The 16,730-nt window shown below is 36.0% G+C and overlaps 1 protein-coding gene across 1 annotated transcript in view; it reads right to left on the bottom strand.

Moving 5' to 3' along the window:
- Window positions 1-245: 245 nt before the first annotated feature.
- The window catches only part of LOC136255254 (putative ankyrin repeat protein RF_0381), a 33,666-nt gene continuing 17,181 nt past the window's right edge, over window positions 246-16,730 (bottom strand). The window contains exons 8-14 of the mRNA XM_066047980.1: window positions 16,028-16,126; window positions 12,980-13,081; window positions 10,001-10,099; window positions 7,257-7,358; window positions 3,017-3,118; window positions 365-466; window positions 246-251 (exon numbers count right to left, since the gene is read on the bottom strand). Coding sequence (XP_065904052.1) covers window positions 246-251; window positions 365-466; window positions 3,017-3,118; window positions 7,257-7,358; window positions 10,001-10,099; window positions 12,980-13,081; window positions 16,028-16,126 — 612 coding nt within the window. The remainder of the gene's footprint in view (window positions 252-364; window positions 467-3,016; window positions 3,119-7,256; window positions 7,359-10,000; window positions 10,100-12,979; window positions 13,082-16,027; window positions 16,127-16,730) is intronic.

Raw genomic sequence — 16,730 nt, 5'->3', positions numbered from 1 at the left:
GGAATTATTTAAAAATTTTATCTATCATACTAGACTGAAGAGTAGGGATTAGATGTCCAATAGTATATCTGCAGGTACAGGCAACCTCTCTTGTTTCACAACTTTCAGCTGTTCCCTTGTTTCTTTAATTAATCTGGATATAATCTGGATCTAATCTGGATTGCTATCTGGGTCAGCGGGTTATCAGGGTCAGCAGTACTGACCTGGTTTCAACACTGTTCACTGGTGTGTGTTCTGTTAGATGATCAGAACTAACAAACACAACAACATGTTAACACCACAACAATCTGTTACTATTACTAGCTTAGTCACTGAACCCATACAATTCATACACTACATCTCATCACATAATACAATAGCTCACCAAACCATCGTTAGCATTGACATCAGCTCCCTTCTCAATTAGGAGCTTTACTATTTCCTCTCTACCACTCTCTACAGCAAAATGTAGAGGTGTACCATCACCCTGTGGGAACACAACAGTTATATGATAACATCACACACTTCTGGTGTACATGGTTTACAACATATTGGATCATGTGATGTGTTTACACTACCAATAGTAACTGTAAGCCTTTTAGTCACAATGATTTCTATTTGGATGACTCTAAAGCATAAATGATTTTTTTGCTTATCACAGACTTGTTACACATGTTTGGATTTGTGCTATTCCTCAATAGCCATTATCCTGATTTCTTTCAAACAAAAGGGTTACACTACAATAGTTACTCTATCTACACACCTTCAACTCATTCCTTGAAGCAGACAATAATATGCAAGTATTCACTCATAACTCCACCAATGGTTACAAACAATACAACAATTCTCCTAACAAAACTGGTTCAAGCCGATCAATGTACATTTCAGTAGTGAGTCAACCGGATCATAAATTGACTAGATCAACCACTTCACAGATTATCCAGATCTGACCCACATGTGAAATGAATTATTAAATCACGATGCGAAAGTGTTCTAATGCGTCATAGTCTAATCCTGCTGCAACACAGCTTCTTTTGTGAGCCACACCCACTTCTCAGGATTAGTGTTGCAGCAATATGTAACCCACACCCATTTTTCAGTATTATTGTAGTCTTTAGGTTAGTGACGCCACAATGTATCGCATATTGTCATAATCGTGATAGAAGTGTTTCATGATAATAGTGATAGGGAAAAAGCTATATTGTGATATAATAATCACAAATTGTTTAGTGAAAAGTGACTTGATATTTGCAAAAAATGATGATATTTCTCTGGCAACATGTGGTGATGTATAAAAAACAAGTGTCAACTTCGTCAAATCATTGTTATATATTGAGTGAATAAAATTTGTCATGTGGAAACATCAACATTCAATTCATTTAATATATCGTGACTATCGTGATATAAGTCCCATGATATCGTCATAATAAAATTTTCATATCATGGCATCATTACTTTAGGAACAGTAGAACCTCAAACCACAATGTGTCTCAGGCAATGGTAAAAGTGTTCAGTAAATTGTTTGGATCATATACATTTATATACAGAGATCTGTTGAAATACTCTAATAGAACATACACCTATACGCAAAATACTCTAATAGAACAGTCAGTTCCTGTTTCAGATAAACAAGGGTACAAGGGTCGGATATCCATTGAGGGTCTCCTGTAAATACAAATCCATGTCCATTGCTCTTTGCTGGCTTACATGGAGCCACACCCACTAATTGAATGTTATTATATAAAACATAGTCTAATAGGCCAACTTTTGTCATCAGCCACACCCACTTAATATAGAGAGCATATGATACATATGTGTTCATTGCAAAGAAGTTTCTTGTACTGTTCTTCATTTGTAACACTGTGTAATGAGCAGAGCATAGCTACAAATAAAGCGTAATGGCCACATCACTTTTCAGTGCATAATTGATTATTGGGGCACGTGTTCAGATTAGGGATGCCACGATAGTCGTGACATATGACATGTCGTGACATAAAGTTCCATGATATGATATGACATAGGCTTCTTTATGTCGTGACATAAATATCTCCTAATAATGCACACTTTTCCATTCATTTTGATTAATTTTGATGCAATAAATATGAGAAAAATTGACAAAATAAAAATAGTATGAGCAATTGTTGGTTGTTGATTTCATAATTAATATTGCTGATGTTTAAGTTGATATTTTTGCATGTTTGAATCAAAATAGCTATGCAGTTTCATAAGTAATAGCTTCAGTTGTGAAACTTTAAGATTTGCTTATGTCGTGACATATGACATGTCGTGACATAAACCTCTATGACATGTGACATAAAAATTTCTATGTCGTGGCATCCCTAGTTCAGATGCAAATTTATTTTATGGACTTCCTGGTGCCATTGTTTCTTTTAATGTGGTACACGTGGATTCAGTAGTCATAATTGTGTTTTAAAAAGTAAACAAACAAGTAGAAGGAAAAATTAGGAATTTTAAGCTGGATTACAGATCAAAAAAACAAACAACAAAAAAAAAAACAGGGAAACAAGGGAACAGCTGAAAGTTGTAAAACAAGAGAGGTTGCCTATACCTGCAGATATACTAGTGGACATCTAATCCCTACTCTTCAGTCTATAACCTTACTTTGTTCTATCTACTGAAACTCTTACAGGAACAATCAGTTGTTCACAATCTGGAATTATTTAAAAATTTTATCTATCATACTAGACTGAAGAGTAGGGATTAGATGTCCAATAGTATATCTGCAGGTACAGGCAACCTCTCTTGTTTCACAACTTTCAGCTGTTCCCTTGTTTCTTTAATTAATCTGGATATAATCTGGATCTAATCTGGATTGCTATCTGGGTCAGCGGGTTATCCGGGTCAGCAGTACTGACCTGGTTTCAACACTGTTCACTGGTGTGTGTTCTGTTAGATGATCAGAACTAACAAACACAACAACATGTTACACCACAACAATCTGTTACTATTATTAGCTTAGTACACTGAAGCCATACAATTCATACACTACATCTCATCACATAATACATTAGCTCACCAAACCATCCTTAGCATTGACATCAGCTCCCTTCTTAATTAGGAGCTTTACTATTTCCTCACTACCACTCCTCGCAGCAACACATAGAGGTGTACGATCACCCTGTGGGAACACAACAGTTATATGATAACATCACACACTTCTGGTGTACATGGTTTACAACATATTGGATCATGTGATGTGTTTACACTACCAATAGTAACTGTAAGCCTTTTAGTCACAATGATTTCTACTTGGAGGACTCTAAAGCATTGTTTCAACAAATGATTTTTTTGGATTTGTGTTACGCCTCAATAGCCATTATCCTGATTTCTTTCAAACAAAAGGTTTACACTACAATAGTTACTCTATCTACACACCTTCCTTGAAGCAGACAATAATATACAAGTAATCACTCACATCTCCGTCAATGTTTACAAACAATACAACAATTCTCCTAACAAAACAGGTTCAAGCCAATCAGTGTACATTTCAGTAGTGTTCACTGGCAGCAATGAAACTGAATTGAGTCAGCCAGGTCATAAATTTACTGGGCCATCTGCTCCACAGATTATCTGGATCTGACACAGATTGGATCACATGTGAAATTAATTAATTAGATTGATGATATGGAAGTGTGTTAATGTGTTATAGTCTAGTCCTGCTGCAGCCCAGCTTCTTTTGTGAGCCACACCCACTACTCAGGATTAGTGTTGCAGCAATATGTAAACCCACACCCATTTTTCAGTAGTATTGTGGTCTTTAGGTTAGTGATACCATGATGTGTCGTATATCGTGATAATCGTGACAGAAGCATTTCATGAGAATAGTTATAGAGAAAAAATTATATCATGATATAAAAACCACAAATTATTAGTAATAAGTGACTTGATATTTGCAAAAAATAATGACATTTCTCTGGCAACATGTGGTGATGCATAAAAAAACAAGTGTCAACTTTTCAAATCATTGTTATAAATTGAGTGAATAAAATTTGTCCTGTGGAAACATCAACATTCAATTCATTTAATATATTATCATGACTATCGTGATATAAGTCCCATGATTATCATCATATTAAAATTTTCATATCATGACATCACTACTTTAGGAACAGTAGAACCTCAAGTTATCCAAACCATAATGTGTCTCAGGAAATGGTAAAAGTGTTCAGTAAATTGTTTTGATCATATACATTTATATACAGAGTTCTGTTGAAATACTCTAATAGAACACACACCTATATGCAAAATACTCTAATAGAACAGTCAGTTCCTGTTTCAGATAAACAACGGTACAAGGGTCGGATAACCATTGAGGGTCTCCTGTAAATACAAATCCATGTCCATTGCTCTTTGCTGGCTTACATGGAGTCACACCCACTAATTGAATGTTATTATAGAAAACATAGTCTAATAGGCCAACTTTTATTATCAGCCACACCCACTTCAATATAGAGAGGATATGATACATCTGTAGGCATATGTGGAGCCATACTAAATTATCGGTAAGATGTGTTCAAGTTTGCACAAAGCCACACCCACTTACAGGAAATGTATATTTCTTATGTGGAACCACACCCACTGACATATTGTTAATTATCGTACAGTACAGTAGTACTGTATATTAAGGATCATGCAGTTTTGGGCTTTCTTGCCCAAAAAAAATCACCTCAAATTTCTTTCATAACAGCTTGGCAGTATTGGTTAGGCATAGCCAAGCACAAAAATGTCTTCAGAGTGACCCCAAACACTTCCACAAGTTTCTACGAAATTTTAAAATTTTTCTATTTAACAGAATTTTAATGCAACTAAATAACTAACTAACTAACTAACTCACTGATGCCTTCAGCCAAACATAACTCGACAATGGATAAGGCTACGGATTGATTTTTTCACTGTTCGACATTGCTCCGTTCAAAGACGTGCCTTTTCATAAATCGCAGTATGTACAATGCACGTATCATGGAGTTACCTTTCCCCTCCAATTCTTTTGCTGACAACACAAGGTGTTGATTTGCAATAGGTGCAATAAGGTTTCTGATATGCTTTTCGTCCACATTTTCCGTAGCGACTGGATTCATTGCAAAGAAGTTTCTTGTACTGTTCTTCATTTGTAACACTGTGTAATGAGCAGAGCATAGCTACAAATAAAGCGTAATGGCCACCTCACTTTTCAGTGCATAATTGATTATTGGGGGCGGGTTCAGATGCAAATTTATTTTATGGACTTCCTAGTGCCATTGTTTCTTTTAATGTGGTACACGAGGATTCAGTAGTCATAATTGTGTTATTAAAAAGTAAACAAACAAGTAGAAGGAAAAATTAGGAATTTTAAATAATAGTTAGACACCAAGACCAAGGGAACTAAGCGATTTAGTAACCCTGATGGCCTGAGGCTGTAGCGTCCCGAGCGCAGCGAGGGCGCTACTAAGGGCCAGAGGGGTTACTAAATCGCTTAGTTCCCGTTGGTCGCGGTGTCTAACTTATTTAGACTATGGTTTAAAGTATATACCTTTATAGCCAGAACATTAGGGTGGCGTGAAAGAGCAATGCAGAACAGCAGAACGGTTTCTTCCTGAAGTCCTTACAGCGCCCACAAAAATAATTATTCGACCGGTAACCACAGTAACGGCTAGAGCTATAGTAGATTAGTCTCGCGTGCCAGACGGTTTGTGTGGGGGCGGCAAATAAACCGCCCCCACACAAACCGTCTGGCACGCGAGACTAATAGTAGATATGCCGCTTAGTCTACCATTTCTCCAGAATTATTCGCAGAACACGGAGAAGAATTGTATTATAGTATTATCAAGTACTCCAGTGTATCTTTCGTGTTATAATTATTTTTCACGTACAAAATTGCCTGAGGGCGGGTTACTAAATGAACATGTGTAGGTGACTAAATGAGCATGTCAGGTGACTAAGTGATTTAGTAACCCTCTACATGAGCTATATCATAGTCTAAGCTGGATTAGGGATCAAAAAAACAAACAAAAAAAAACAAAAAAAAAAACAGGAAAACAAGAGAACAGCTGAAAGTTGTAAAACAAGAGAGGTTGCCTATACCAGCAGATATACTAGTGGACATCTAATCCCTACTCTTCAGTCTATAACCTTACTTTGTTCTATCTATTGAAACTCTTACAGGAACAATCAGTTGTTCACAATCTGGAATTATTTTAAAAAATTTATCTATAATACTAGACTGAAGAGTAGGGATTAGATGTCCACTAGTATATCTGCAGGTATTGGCAACCTCACTTGTTTCACAACTTTCAGCTGTTCCCTTCTTTCCCTGTTTTTCTTTGTTTGTTTGTTTTTTGATCCCTAATCCAGCTTAAAATTCCTAATTTTTCCTTCTACTTGTAAGTTTAGTTTTCACATAGCAGCTACCCTTTGTACTTAACATGTTAGTTGAGTGTCCAAAACGTAGTTCTTCGTGTATGCCTCAGTTTTAATTAATCTGGATCTAATCTGGATCTAATCTGGATTGCTATCTGGGTCAGCGGGTTATCCGGGTCAGCAGTACTGACCTGGTTTCAACTAGGGCTGGGACGAATACAGAAATTTACCTTCAAATATCCGCTAATAAAAGGTTCGAACATTCGAAGTTTCGGTGTTAACTTTCAAGTTACATGTTTTCTTGTATTTATGCACATCCTTCTTAGGTTTTATCTTTCTAATCCTATTTAATAAGTTTGTAAGCATTTGGAAAGTGCATAGCAGCAGTACTGAATGATGCGATTGATCGATTGCAAATGGGCGTGTCTGCTATATTGCAATCATGCACAGGTAAACACCGAGAAATGGCTAAAAGTACACTTTCCATGTATTATCTATCACTTCATAAGGTGTTTTAAGGCTGCAACTATGGTAGCAAGCTGTACTGCGATGTTTTAAAAGTGGGCGTGGCACACGACGAATCGCGAAGAGATGAACATTGATCACGCAAGAGGAAAGAGCAGCTGCAATAAAGATAACCACGTTTATTTTTAATTCTTTCGTAGACTATGAGTGCATTACGAAGCTTCGAAGGATACTTTTATAATTCGAAGTTTGCTTAACCTTTGAACCCACGAAGCATTCGAAGCTTCGTCCCAGCCCTAATTTCAACACTGTTCACTGGTGTGTGTTCTGTTAGATGATCAGAACTAACAAACACAACAACATTAACACCACAACAATCTGTTACTATTATTAGCTTAATCACTAAAGCCATACAATTCATACACTACATCTCATCACATAATACATTAGCTCACCAAACCATCGTTAGCATTGACATCAGCTCCCTTCTCAATTAGGAGCTTTACTATTTCCTCTCTACCACTCCACACAGCTACATGTAGAGGTGTACCATCACCCTGTGGGAACACAACAGTTATATGATAACATCACACACTTCTGGTGTACATGGTTTACAACATATTGGATCATGTGATGTGTTTACACTACCAATAGTAACTGTAAGCCTTTTAGTCACAATGATTTCTATTTGGATGACTCTAAAGCATAAATGATTTTTTTGCTTATCACAGACTTGTTACACATGTTTGGATTTGTGCTATTCCTCAATAGCCATTATCCTGATTTCTTTCAAACAAAAGGGTTACACTACAATAGTTACTCTATCTACACACTTTCAACTCATTCCTTGAAGCAGACAATAATATGCAAGTAATCACTCATAACTCCACCAATGGTTACAAACAATACAACAATTCTCCTAACAAAACTGGTTCAAGCCGATCAATGTACATTTCAGTAGTGAGTCAACCGGATCATAAATTGACTACATCATCCGCTTCACAGATTATCCAGATCTGACCCACATGTGAAATGAATTATTAAATCACGATGCGAAAGTGTTCTAATGCGTCATAGTCTAATCCTGCTGCAACACAGCTTCTTTTGTGAGCCACACCCACTTCTCAGGATTAGTGTTGCAGCAATATGTAACCCACACCCATTTTTCAGTATTATTGTAGTATTTAGGTTAGTGACGCCACAATGTATCATATATTGTGATAATCGTGATAGAAGTGTTTCATGATAATAGTGATAGGGAAAAAGCTATATTGTGATATAAAAATCACAAATTGTTTAGTGAAAAGTGAATTGATATTTGCAAAAACTGATATTTCTCTGGCAACATGTGGTGATGTATAAAAAACAAGTGTCAACTTCGTCAAATCATTGTTATATATTGAATGAATAAAATTTGTCATGTGGAAACATCAACATTCAATTCATTTAATATATCGTGACTACCGTGATATAAGTCCCATGATATCGTCATAATAAAATTTTCATATCATGGCATCATTACTTTAGGAACAGTAGAACCTCAAGTTATCCAAACCATAATGTGTCTCAGGCAATGGTAAAAGAGTTCAGTGAATTGTTTGGATCATATACATTTATATACAGAGATCTGTTGAAATACTCTAATAGAACATACACCTATACGCAAAATACTCTAATAGAACAGTCAGTTCCTGTTTCAGATAAACAAGGGTACAAGGGTCGGATAACCAAGGGTCTCCTGTAAATACAAATCCATGTCCATTGTTCTTTGCAGGCTTACATGGAGCCACACCCACTAATTGAATGTTATTATATAAAACATAGTCTAATAGTCCAACTTTTGTCATCAGCCACACCCACTTAATATAGAGAGCATATGATACATATGTGTTCATTGCAAAGAAGTTTCTTGTACTGTTCTTCATTTGTAACACTGTGTAATGAGCAGAGCATAGCTACAAATAAAGCGTAATGGCCACATCACTTTTCAGTGCATAATTGATTATTAGGGCACGTGTTCAGATGCAAATTTATTTTATGGACTTCCTGGTGCCATTCTTTCTTTTAATGTGGTACACGTGGATTCAGTAGTCATAATTGTGTTATTAAAAAGTAAACAAACAAGTAGAAGGAAAATTAGGAATTTTAAGCTGGATTACGGATCAAAAAACAAACAAACAAAAAAAAAATAAATAAAAAAAAAAAACAGAAACAAGAGAACAGCTGAAAGTTGTAAAACAAGAGAGGTTGCCTATACCTGCAGATATACTAGTGGACATCTAATCCCTACTCTTCAGTCTATAACCTTACTTTGTTCTATCTATTGAAACTCTTTGTACTTAACATGTTAGTTGAGTGTCCAAAACGTAGTTCTTCGTGTATGCCTCAGTTTTAATTAATCTAGATCTAATCTGGATCTAATCTGGATTGCTATCTGGGTCAGCGGGTTATCCGGGTCAGCAGTACTGACCTGGTTTCAACTAGGGCTGGGACGAATACAGAAATTTACCTTCAAATATCCGCTAATAAAAGGTTCGAACATTCGAAGTTTCGGTGTTAACTTTCAAGTTACATGTTTTCTTGTATTTATGCACATCCTTCTTAGGTTTTATCTTTCTAATCCTATTTAATAAGTTTGTAAGCATTTGGAAAGTGCATAGCAGCAGTACTGAATGATGCGATTGATCGATTGCAAATGGGCGTGTCTGCTATATTGCAATCATGCACAGGTAAACACCGAGAAATGGCTAAAAGTACACTTTCCATGTATTATCTATCACTTCATAAGGTGTTTTAAGGCTGCAACTATGGTAGCAAGCTGTACTGCGATGGTTTAAAAGTGGGCGTGGCACACGACGAATCGCGAAGAGACGAACATTGATCACGCAAGAGGAAAGAGCAGCTGCAATAAAGATAACCACGTTTATTTTTAATTCTTTCGTAGACTATGAGTGCATTACGAAGCTTCGAAGGATACTTTTATAATTCGAAGTTTGCTTAACCTTCGAACCCACGAAGCATTCGAAGCTTCGTCCCAGCCCTAGTTTCAACACTGTTCACTGGTGTGTGTTCTGTTAGATGATCAGAACTAACAAACACAACAACATTAACACCACAACATTCTGTTACTATTATTAGCTTAATCACTAAAGCCATACAATTCATACACTACATCTCATCACATAATACATTAGCTCACCAATTTCTTCGCATTGACATCAGCTCCCTTCTCAATTAGGAGCTTTACTATTTCCTCACTACCACTCCTCACAGCAACATGTAGAGGTCTACCATCACGCTGTGGGAACACAACAGTTATATGATAACATCACACACTTCTGGTGTACATGGTTTACAACATATTGGATCATGTGATGTGTTTACACTACCAATAGTACAATGATTTCTACTTGGAGGACTCTAAAGCATTGTTTCAACAAATGATTTTTTTGCTTGTTTGGATTTGTGTTATTCCTCAATAGCCATTATCCTGATTTCTTTCAAACAAAAGGTTTACACTACAATAGTTACTCTATCTACACACCTTCCTTGAAGCAGACAATAATATACAAGTAATCACTCACATCTCCGTCAATGTTTACAAACAATACAACAATTCTCCTAACAAAACAGGTTCAAGCCAATCAGTGTACATTTCAGTAGTGTTCACTGGCAGCAATGAAACTGAGTTGAGTCAGCCAGGTCATAAATTTACTGGGCCATCTGCTCCACAGATTATCCGGATGTCACCAGGATTGGATCACATGTGAAATGAATTAAATAGATTGATGATATGGAAGTGTGTTAATGTGTTATAGTCTAGTCCTGCTGCAGCCCAGCTTCTTTGTGAGCTACACCCACTTCTCAGGATTAGTGTTGCAGCAATATGTAAACCCACACCCATTTTTCAGTAGTATTGGAGTCTTTAGGTTAGTGATACCATGATGTGTCGTATATTGTGATAATCGTGACAGAAGCATTTCATGAGAATAGTTATAGAGAAAAAATTATATCATGATATAAAAACCACAAATTATTTAGTAAGAAGTGACTTGATATTTGCGAAAAATGATGACATTTCTCTGGCAACATGTGGTGATGTATAAAAAAACAAGTGTCAACTTTTCAAATCATTGTTATAAATTGAGTAAATAAAATTTGTCCTGTGGAAACATCAACATTCAATTCATTTAATATATTATCATGACTATCGTGATATAAGTCCCATGATTATCATCATATTAAAATTTTCATATCATGACATCACTACTTTAGGAACAGTAGAACCTCAAGTTATCCAAACCACAATGTGTCTCAGGAAATGGTAAAAGTGTTCAGTAAATTGTTTGGATCATATACATTTATATACAGAGTTCTGTTGAAATACTCTAATAGAACACACACCTATATGCAAAATACTCTAATAGAACAGTCAGTTCCTGTTTCAGATAAACAACGGTACAAGGGTCGGATAACCATTGAGGGTCTCCTGTAAATACAAATCCATGTCCATTGCTCTTTGCTGGCTTACATGGAGTCACACCCACTAATTGAATGTTATTATATAAAACATAGTCTAATAGGCCAACTTTAGTCATCAGCCACACCCACTTCAATATAGAGAGCATATGATACATCTGTAGGCATATGTGGAGCCATACTATATTATCAGTAAGATGTGTTCAAGTTTGCACAAAGCCACACCCACTTACAGGAAACATATGTTGCTTATACAGTACGGTAGTACTTTATATTAAGGATCATGCAGTTTTGGGCTTTCTCGCTAAAAAAAACTCACCTAAAATTTCTTTCACAACAGCTTGGCAGTATTAGTTCGGCATAGCCAAGCACAAAAATGTCTCCAACAAGTTTCTGCGAAATTTTTAAATTTTTCTATTTAACAGAATTTTAGTACAACTAACTAACTAACTAACTAACTCACTGATGCCTTCAGCCAAGCATAACTCGACAATGGATAACGCTATGGCTTGATTTTTTCACTGTTCGGCATTGCTCTGTCCCAAGACGTGCCTTTTCGTCAATCGCAGTATGTACAATGCACGTATCATGGAGTTACCTTTCCCCTCCAATTCTTTTGCTGACAACACAAGGTGTTGATTTGCAATAGGTGCAATAAGGTTTCTGATATGCTTTTCGTCCACATTTTCCGTAGCGACTGGATTCATTGCAAAGAAGTTTCTTGTACTGTTCTTCGTTTGTACCACTGTGTAAAGAGCAGAGCATAGCTACAAATAAAGCGTAACGGCCACCTCACTTTTCAGTGCATAATTGATTATTGGGGCACGTGTTCAGATGCAAAATTATTTTATGGACTTCCTGGTGCCATTCTTTCTTTTAATGTGGTACACGTGGATTCAGTAGTCATAATTGTGTTATTAAAAAGTAAACAAACAAGTAGAAGGAAAAATTAGGAATTTTAAGCTGAATTACAGATCAAAAAAACAAAACAAAACAAAAAAAAAAAAAAAACAGGGAAACAAGGGAACAGCTGAAAGTTGTAAAACAAGAGAGGTTGCCTATACCTGCAGATATACTAGTGGACATCTAATCCCTACTCTTCAGTCTATAACCTTACTTTGTTCTATCTACTGAAACTCTTACAGGAACAATCAGTTGTTCACAATCTGGAATTATTTTTAAAAATTTATCTATCATACTAGACTGAAGAGTAGGGATTAGATGTCCAATAGTATATCTGCAGGTATAGGCAACCTCTCTTGTTTCACAACTTTCAGCTATTCCCTTGTTTCCCTGTTTTTTCTTGTTTTGTTTTTTTTTTTGTATTTTTTTTTGTTTTTTGATCCCTAATCCAGCTTAAAATTCCTAATTTTTCCTTCTACTTGTAAGTTTAGTTTTCACATAACAGCTACCCTTTGTACTTAACATGTTAGTTGAGTGTCCAAAACGTAGTTCTTCGTGTATGCTTCAGCTTTAATTAATCTGGATCTAATCTGGATCTAATCTGGATTGCTATCTGGGTCAGCGGGTTATCCGGGTCAGTTTCAACACTGTTCACTGGTGTGTGTTCTGTTAGATAATAAGAACTTACAAACACAACAACATGTTAACACCACAACAATCTGTTACTATTATTAGTTTAGTCACTGAAGCCATACAATTCATACACTACATCTCATCACATAATACATTAGCTCACCAAACCATCGTTAGCATTGACATCAGCTCCCTTCTCAATTAGGAGCTTTACTATTTCCTCTCTACTACTCTCTACAGCAAAATGTAGAGGTGTACCATCACCCTGTGGGAACACAACAGTTATATGATAACATCACACACTTCTGGTGTACATGGTTTACAACATATTGGACCATGTGATGTGTTTACACTACCAATAGTAACTGTAAGCCTTTTAGTCACAATGATTTCTACTTGGAGGACTCTAAAACATTGTTTCAACAAATGATTTTTTTGCTTGTTTGGATTTGTGTTATGCCTCAATAGCCATTATCCTGATTTCTTTCAAACAAAAGGTTTACACTACAATAGTTACTCTATCTACACACCTTCCTTGAAGCAGACAATAATATACAAGTAATCACTCACATCTCCGTCAATGTTTACAAACAATACAACAATTCTCCTAACAAAACAGGTTCAAGCCAATCAGTGTACATTTCAGTAGTGTTCACTGGCAGCAATGAAACTGAGTTGAGTCAGCCAGGTCATAAATTTACTGGGCCATCTGCTCCACAGATTATCCGGATCTGACCAGGATTGGATCACATGTGAAATGAATTAATTAGATTGATGATATGGAAGTGTGTTAATGTGTTATAGTCTAGTCCTGCTGCAGCCCAGCTTCTTTGTGAGCCACACCCACTTCTCAGGATTAGTGTTGCAGCAATATGTAAACCCATACCCATTTTTCAGTAGTATTGTAGTCTTTAGGTTAGTGATGCCATGATGTGTCGTATATCGTGATAATCGTGACAGAAGCATTTCATGAGAATAGTTATAGAGAAAAAATTATATCATGATATAAAAACCATAAATTATTTAGTAAGAAGTGACTTGATATTTGCGAAAAATGATGACATTTCTCTGGCAACATGTGGTGATGTATAAAAAAACAAGTGTCAACTTTTCAAATCATTGTTATAAATTGAGTGAATAAAATTTGTCCTGTGGAATCATCAACATTCAATTCATTTAATATATTATCGTGACTATTGTGATATAAGTCCCATGATTATCATCATATTAAAATTTTCATATCATGACATCACTACTTTAGGAACAGTAGAACCTCAAGTTATCCAAACCACAATGTGTCTCAGGAAATGGTAAAAGTGTTTAGTAAATTGTTTGGATCATATACATTTATATACAGAGTTCTGTTGAAATACTCTAATAGAACACACACCCATACTCAAAATACTCTAATAGAACAGTCAGTTCCTGTTTCAGATAAACAACGGTACAAGGGTCGGATAACCATTGAGGGTCTCCTGTAAATACAAATCCATGTCCATTGCTCTTTGCTGGCTTACATGGAGTCACACCCACTAATTGAATGTTATTATATAAAACATAGTCTAATAGGCCAACTCATCAGCCACACCCACTTCAATATAGAGAGCATATGATACATCTGTAGGCAGATGTGGAGCCATACTAAATTATCAGTAAGATGTGTTCAAGTTTGCACAAAGCCACACTCACTTACAGGAAACATATTTTGCTTATGTGGAACCACACCCACTGACATATTGAATTATCACACAGTACGGTAGTACTGTATATTACGGATCATGCAGTTTTGGGCTTTCTTGCTGAAAAAAACTTACCTAAAATTTCTTTCATAACAGTTGGCAGTATTGGTTAGGCATAGCCAAGTACAAAAATGTCTTCAGAGTGACCCCAAACCCTTCCAACAAGTTTCTACGAAATTTAAAAATTTTTTTATTTAACAGAATTTTATTACAACTAACTAACTAACTAACTAACTAACTAACTAACTGACTGATTCCTTCAGCCAAACATAACTCGACAATGGATAAGGCTATGGCTTGATTTTTTCACTGTTTGACATTGCTCCGTCCCAAGACGTGCCTTTTCGTCAATCACAGTATGTACAATGCACTTATCATGGAGTTACCTTTCCCCTCCAGTTCGTTTGCTGACAACGAAAGGTGTTGATTTGCAATAGGTGCAATAAGGTTTCTGATATGCTTTTCGTCCACATTTTTCGTAGCGACTGGATTCATTGCAAAGAAGTTTCTTGTACTGTTCTTCATTTGTATAGAGCAGAGCATAGCTACAAACTAAATGTAATGGCCACCTCACTTTTCAGTGCATAATTGATTATTGGGGTGCGTGTTCAGATGCAAATTTATTTTATGGACTTCCTAGTGCCATTCTTTCTTTTAATGTGGTACACGTGGATTCAGTAGTCATAATTGTGTTATTAAAAAGTAAACAAACAAGTAGAAGGAAAAATTAGGAATTTTAAGCTGGATTACGAATCAAAAAAACAAACAAAAAAAAAAAAAAAAAAAAAAAAAACAGGGAAACAAGGGAACAGCTGAAAGTTGTGAAACAAGAGAGGTTGCCTATACCTGCAGATATACTAGTGGACATCTAATCCCTACTCTTCAGTCTATAACCTTACTTTGTTCTATCTATTGAAACTCTTACAGGAACAATCAAAGTTGTTCACAATCTGGAATTATTTTTAAAAATTTATCTCTCATACTAGACTGAAGAGTAGGGATTAGATGTCCACTAGTATATCTGCAGGTATAGGCAACCTCTCTTGTTTCACAACTTTCAGCTGTTCCCTTGTTTCCCTGTTTTTTTTTTTTTGTTTTTTGATCCCTAATCCAGCTTAAAATTCCTAATTTTTCCTTCTACTTGTAAGTTTAGTTTTCATATAGCAGCTACCCTTTGTACTTAACATGTTAGTTGAGTGTCCAAAACGTAGTTCTTCGTGTATGCTTCAGCTTTAATTAATCTGGATATAATCTGGATCTAATCTGGATTGCTATCTGGGTCAGCGGGTTATCCGGGTCAGCAGTACTGACCTGGTTTCAACACTGTTCACTGGTGTGTGTTCTGTTAGATGATCAGAACTTACAAACACAACAACATGTTAACAGCACAACAATCTGTTACTATTATTAGTTTAGTCACTGAAGCCATACAATCCATACACTACATCTCATCACATAATACATTAGCTCACCAAAGATATAGCATTGACATCAGCTCCCTTCTTAATTAGGAACTTTACTATTTCCTCTCTACTACTCTTCACAGCAAAATGTAGAGGTGTACCATCACCCTGTGGGAACACAACAGTTATATGATAACATCACACACTTCTGGTGTACATGGTTTACAACATATTGGATCATGTGATGTGTTTACACTACCAATAGTAACTGTAAGCCTTTTAGTCACAATGATTTCTACTTGGAGGACTCTAAAGCATTGTTTCAACAAATGATTTTTTTGCTTGTTTGGATTTGTGTTATTCCTCAATAGCCATTATCCTGATTTCTTTCAAACAAAAGGTTTACACTACAATAGTTACTCTATCTACACACCTTCAACTCATTCCTTGAAGCAGACAATAATATACAAGTAATCACTCACATCTCCGTCAATGTTTACAAACAATACAACAATTCTCCTAACAAAACAGGTTCAAGCCAATCAGTGTACATTTCAGTAGTGTTCACTGGCAGCAATGAAACTGAGTTGAGTCAGCCAGGTCATAAATTTACTGGGCCATCTGCTCCACAGATTATCCGGATCTGACCCAGATTGGATAACATGTGAAATGAATTAATTAGATTGATGATATGGAAGTGTGTTAATGTGTTATAGTCTAGTCCTGCTGCAGCCCAGCTTCTTTTGTGAGCCACACCCACTTCTCAGGATTA

Source organism: Dysidea avara, chromosome 5 (assembly GCF_963678975.1).
Source record: "Dysidea avara chromosome 5, odDysAvar1.4, whole genome shotgun sequence".
In the NCBI taxonomy this organism is placed as follows: domain Eukaryota; kingdom Metazoa; phylum Porifera; class Demospongiae; order Dictyoceratida; family Dysideidae; genus Dysidea; species Dysidea avara.
This window is presented reverse-complemented; position numbering and strand designations above follow the sequence as displayed.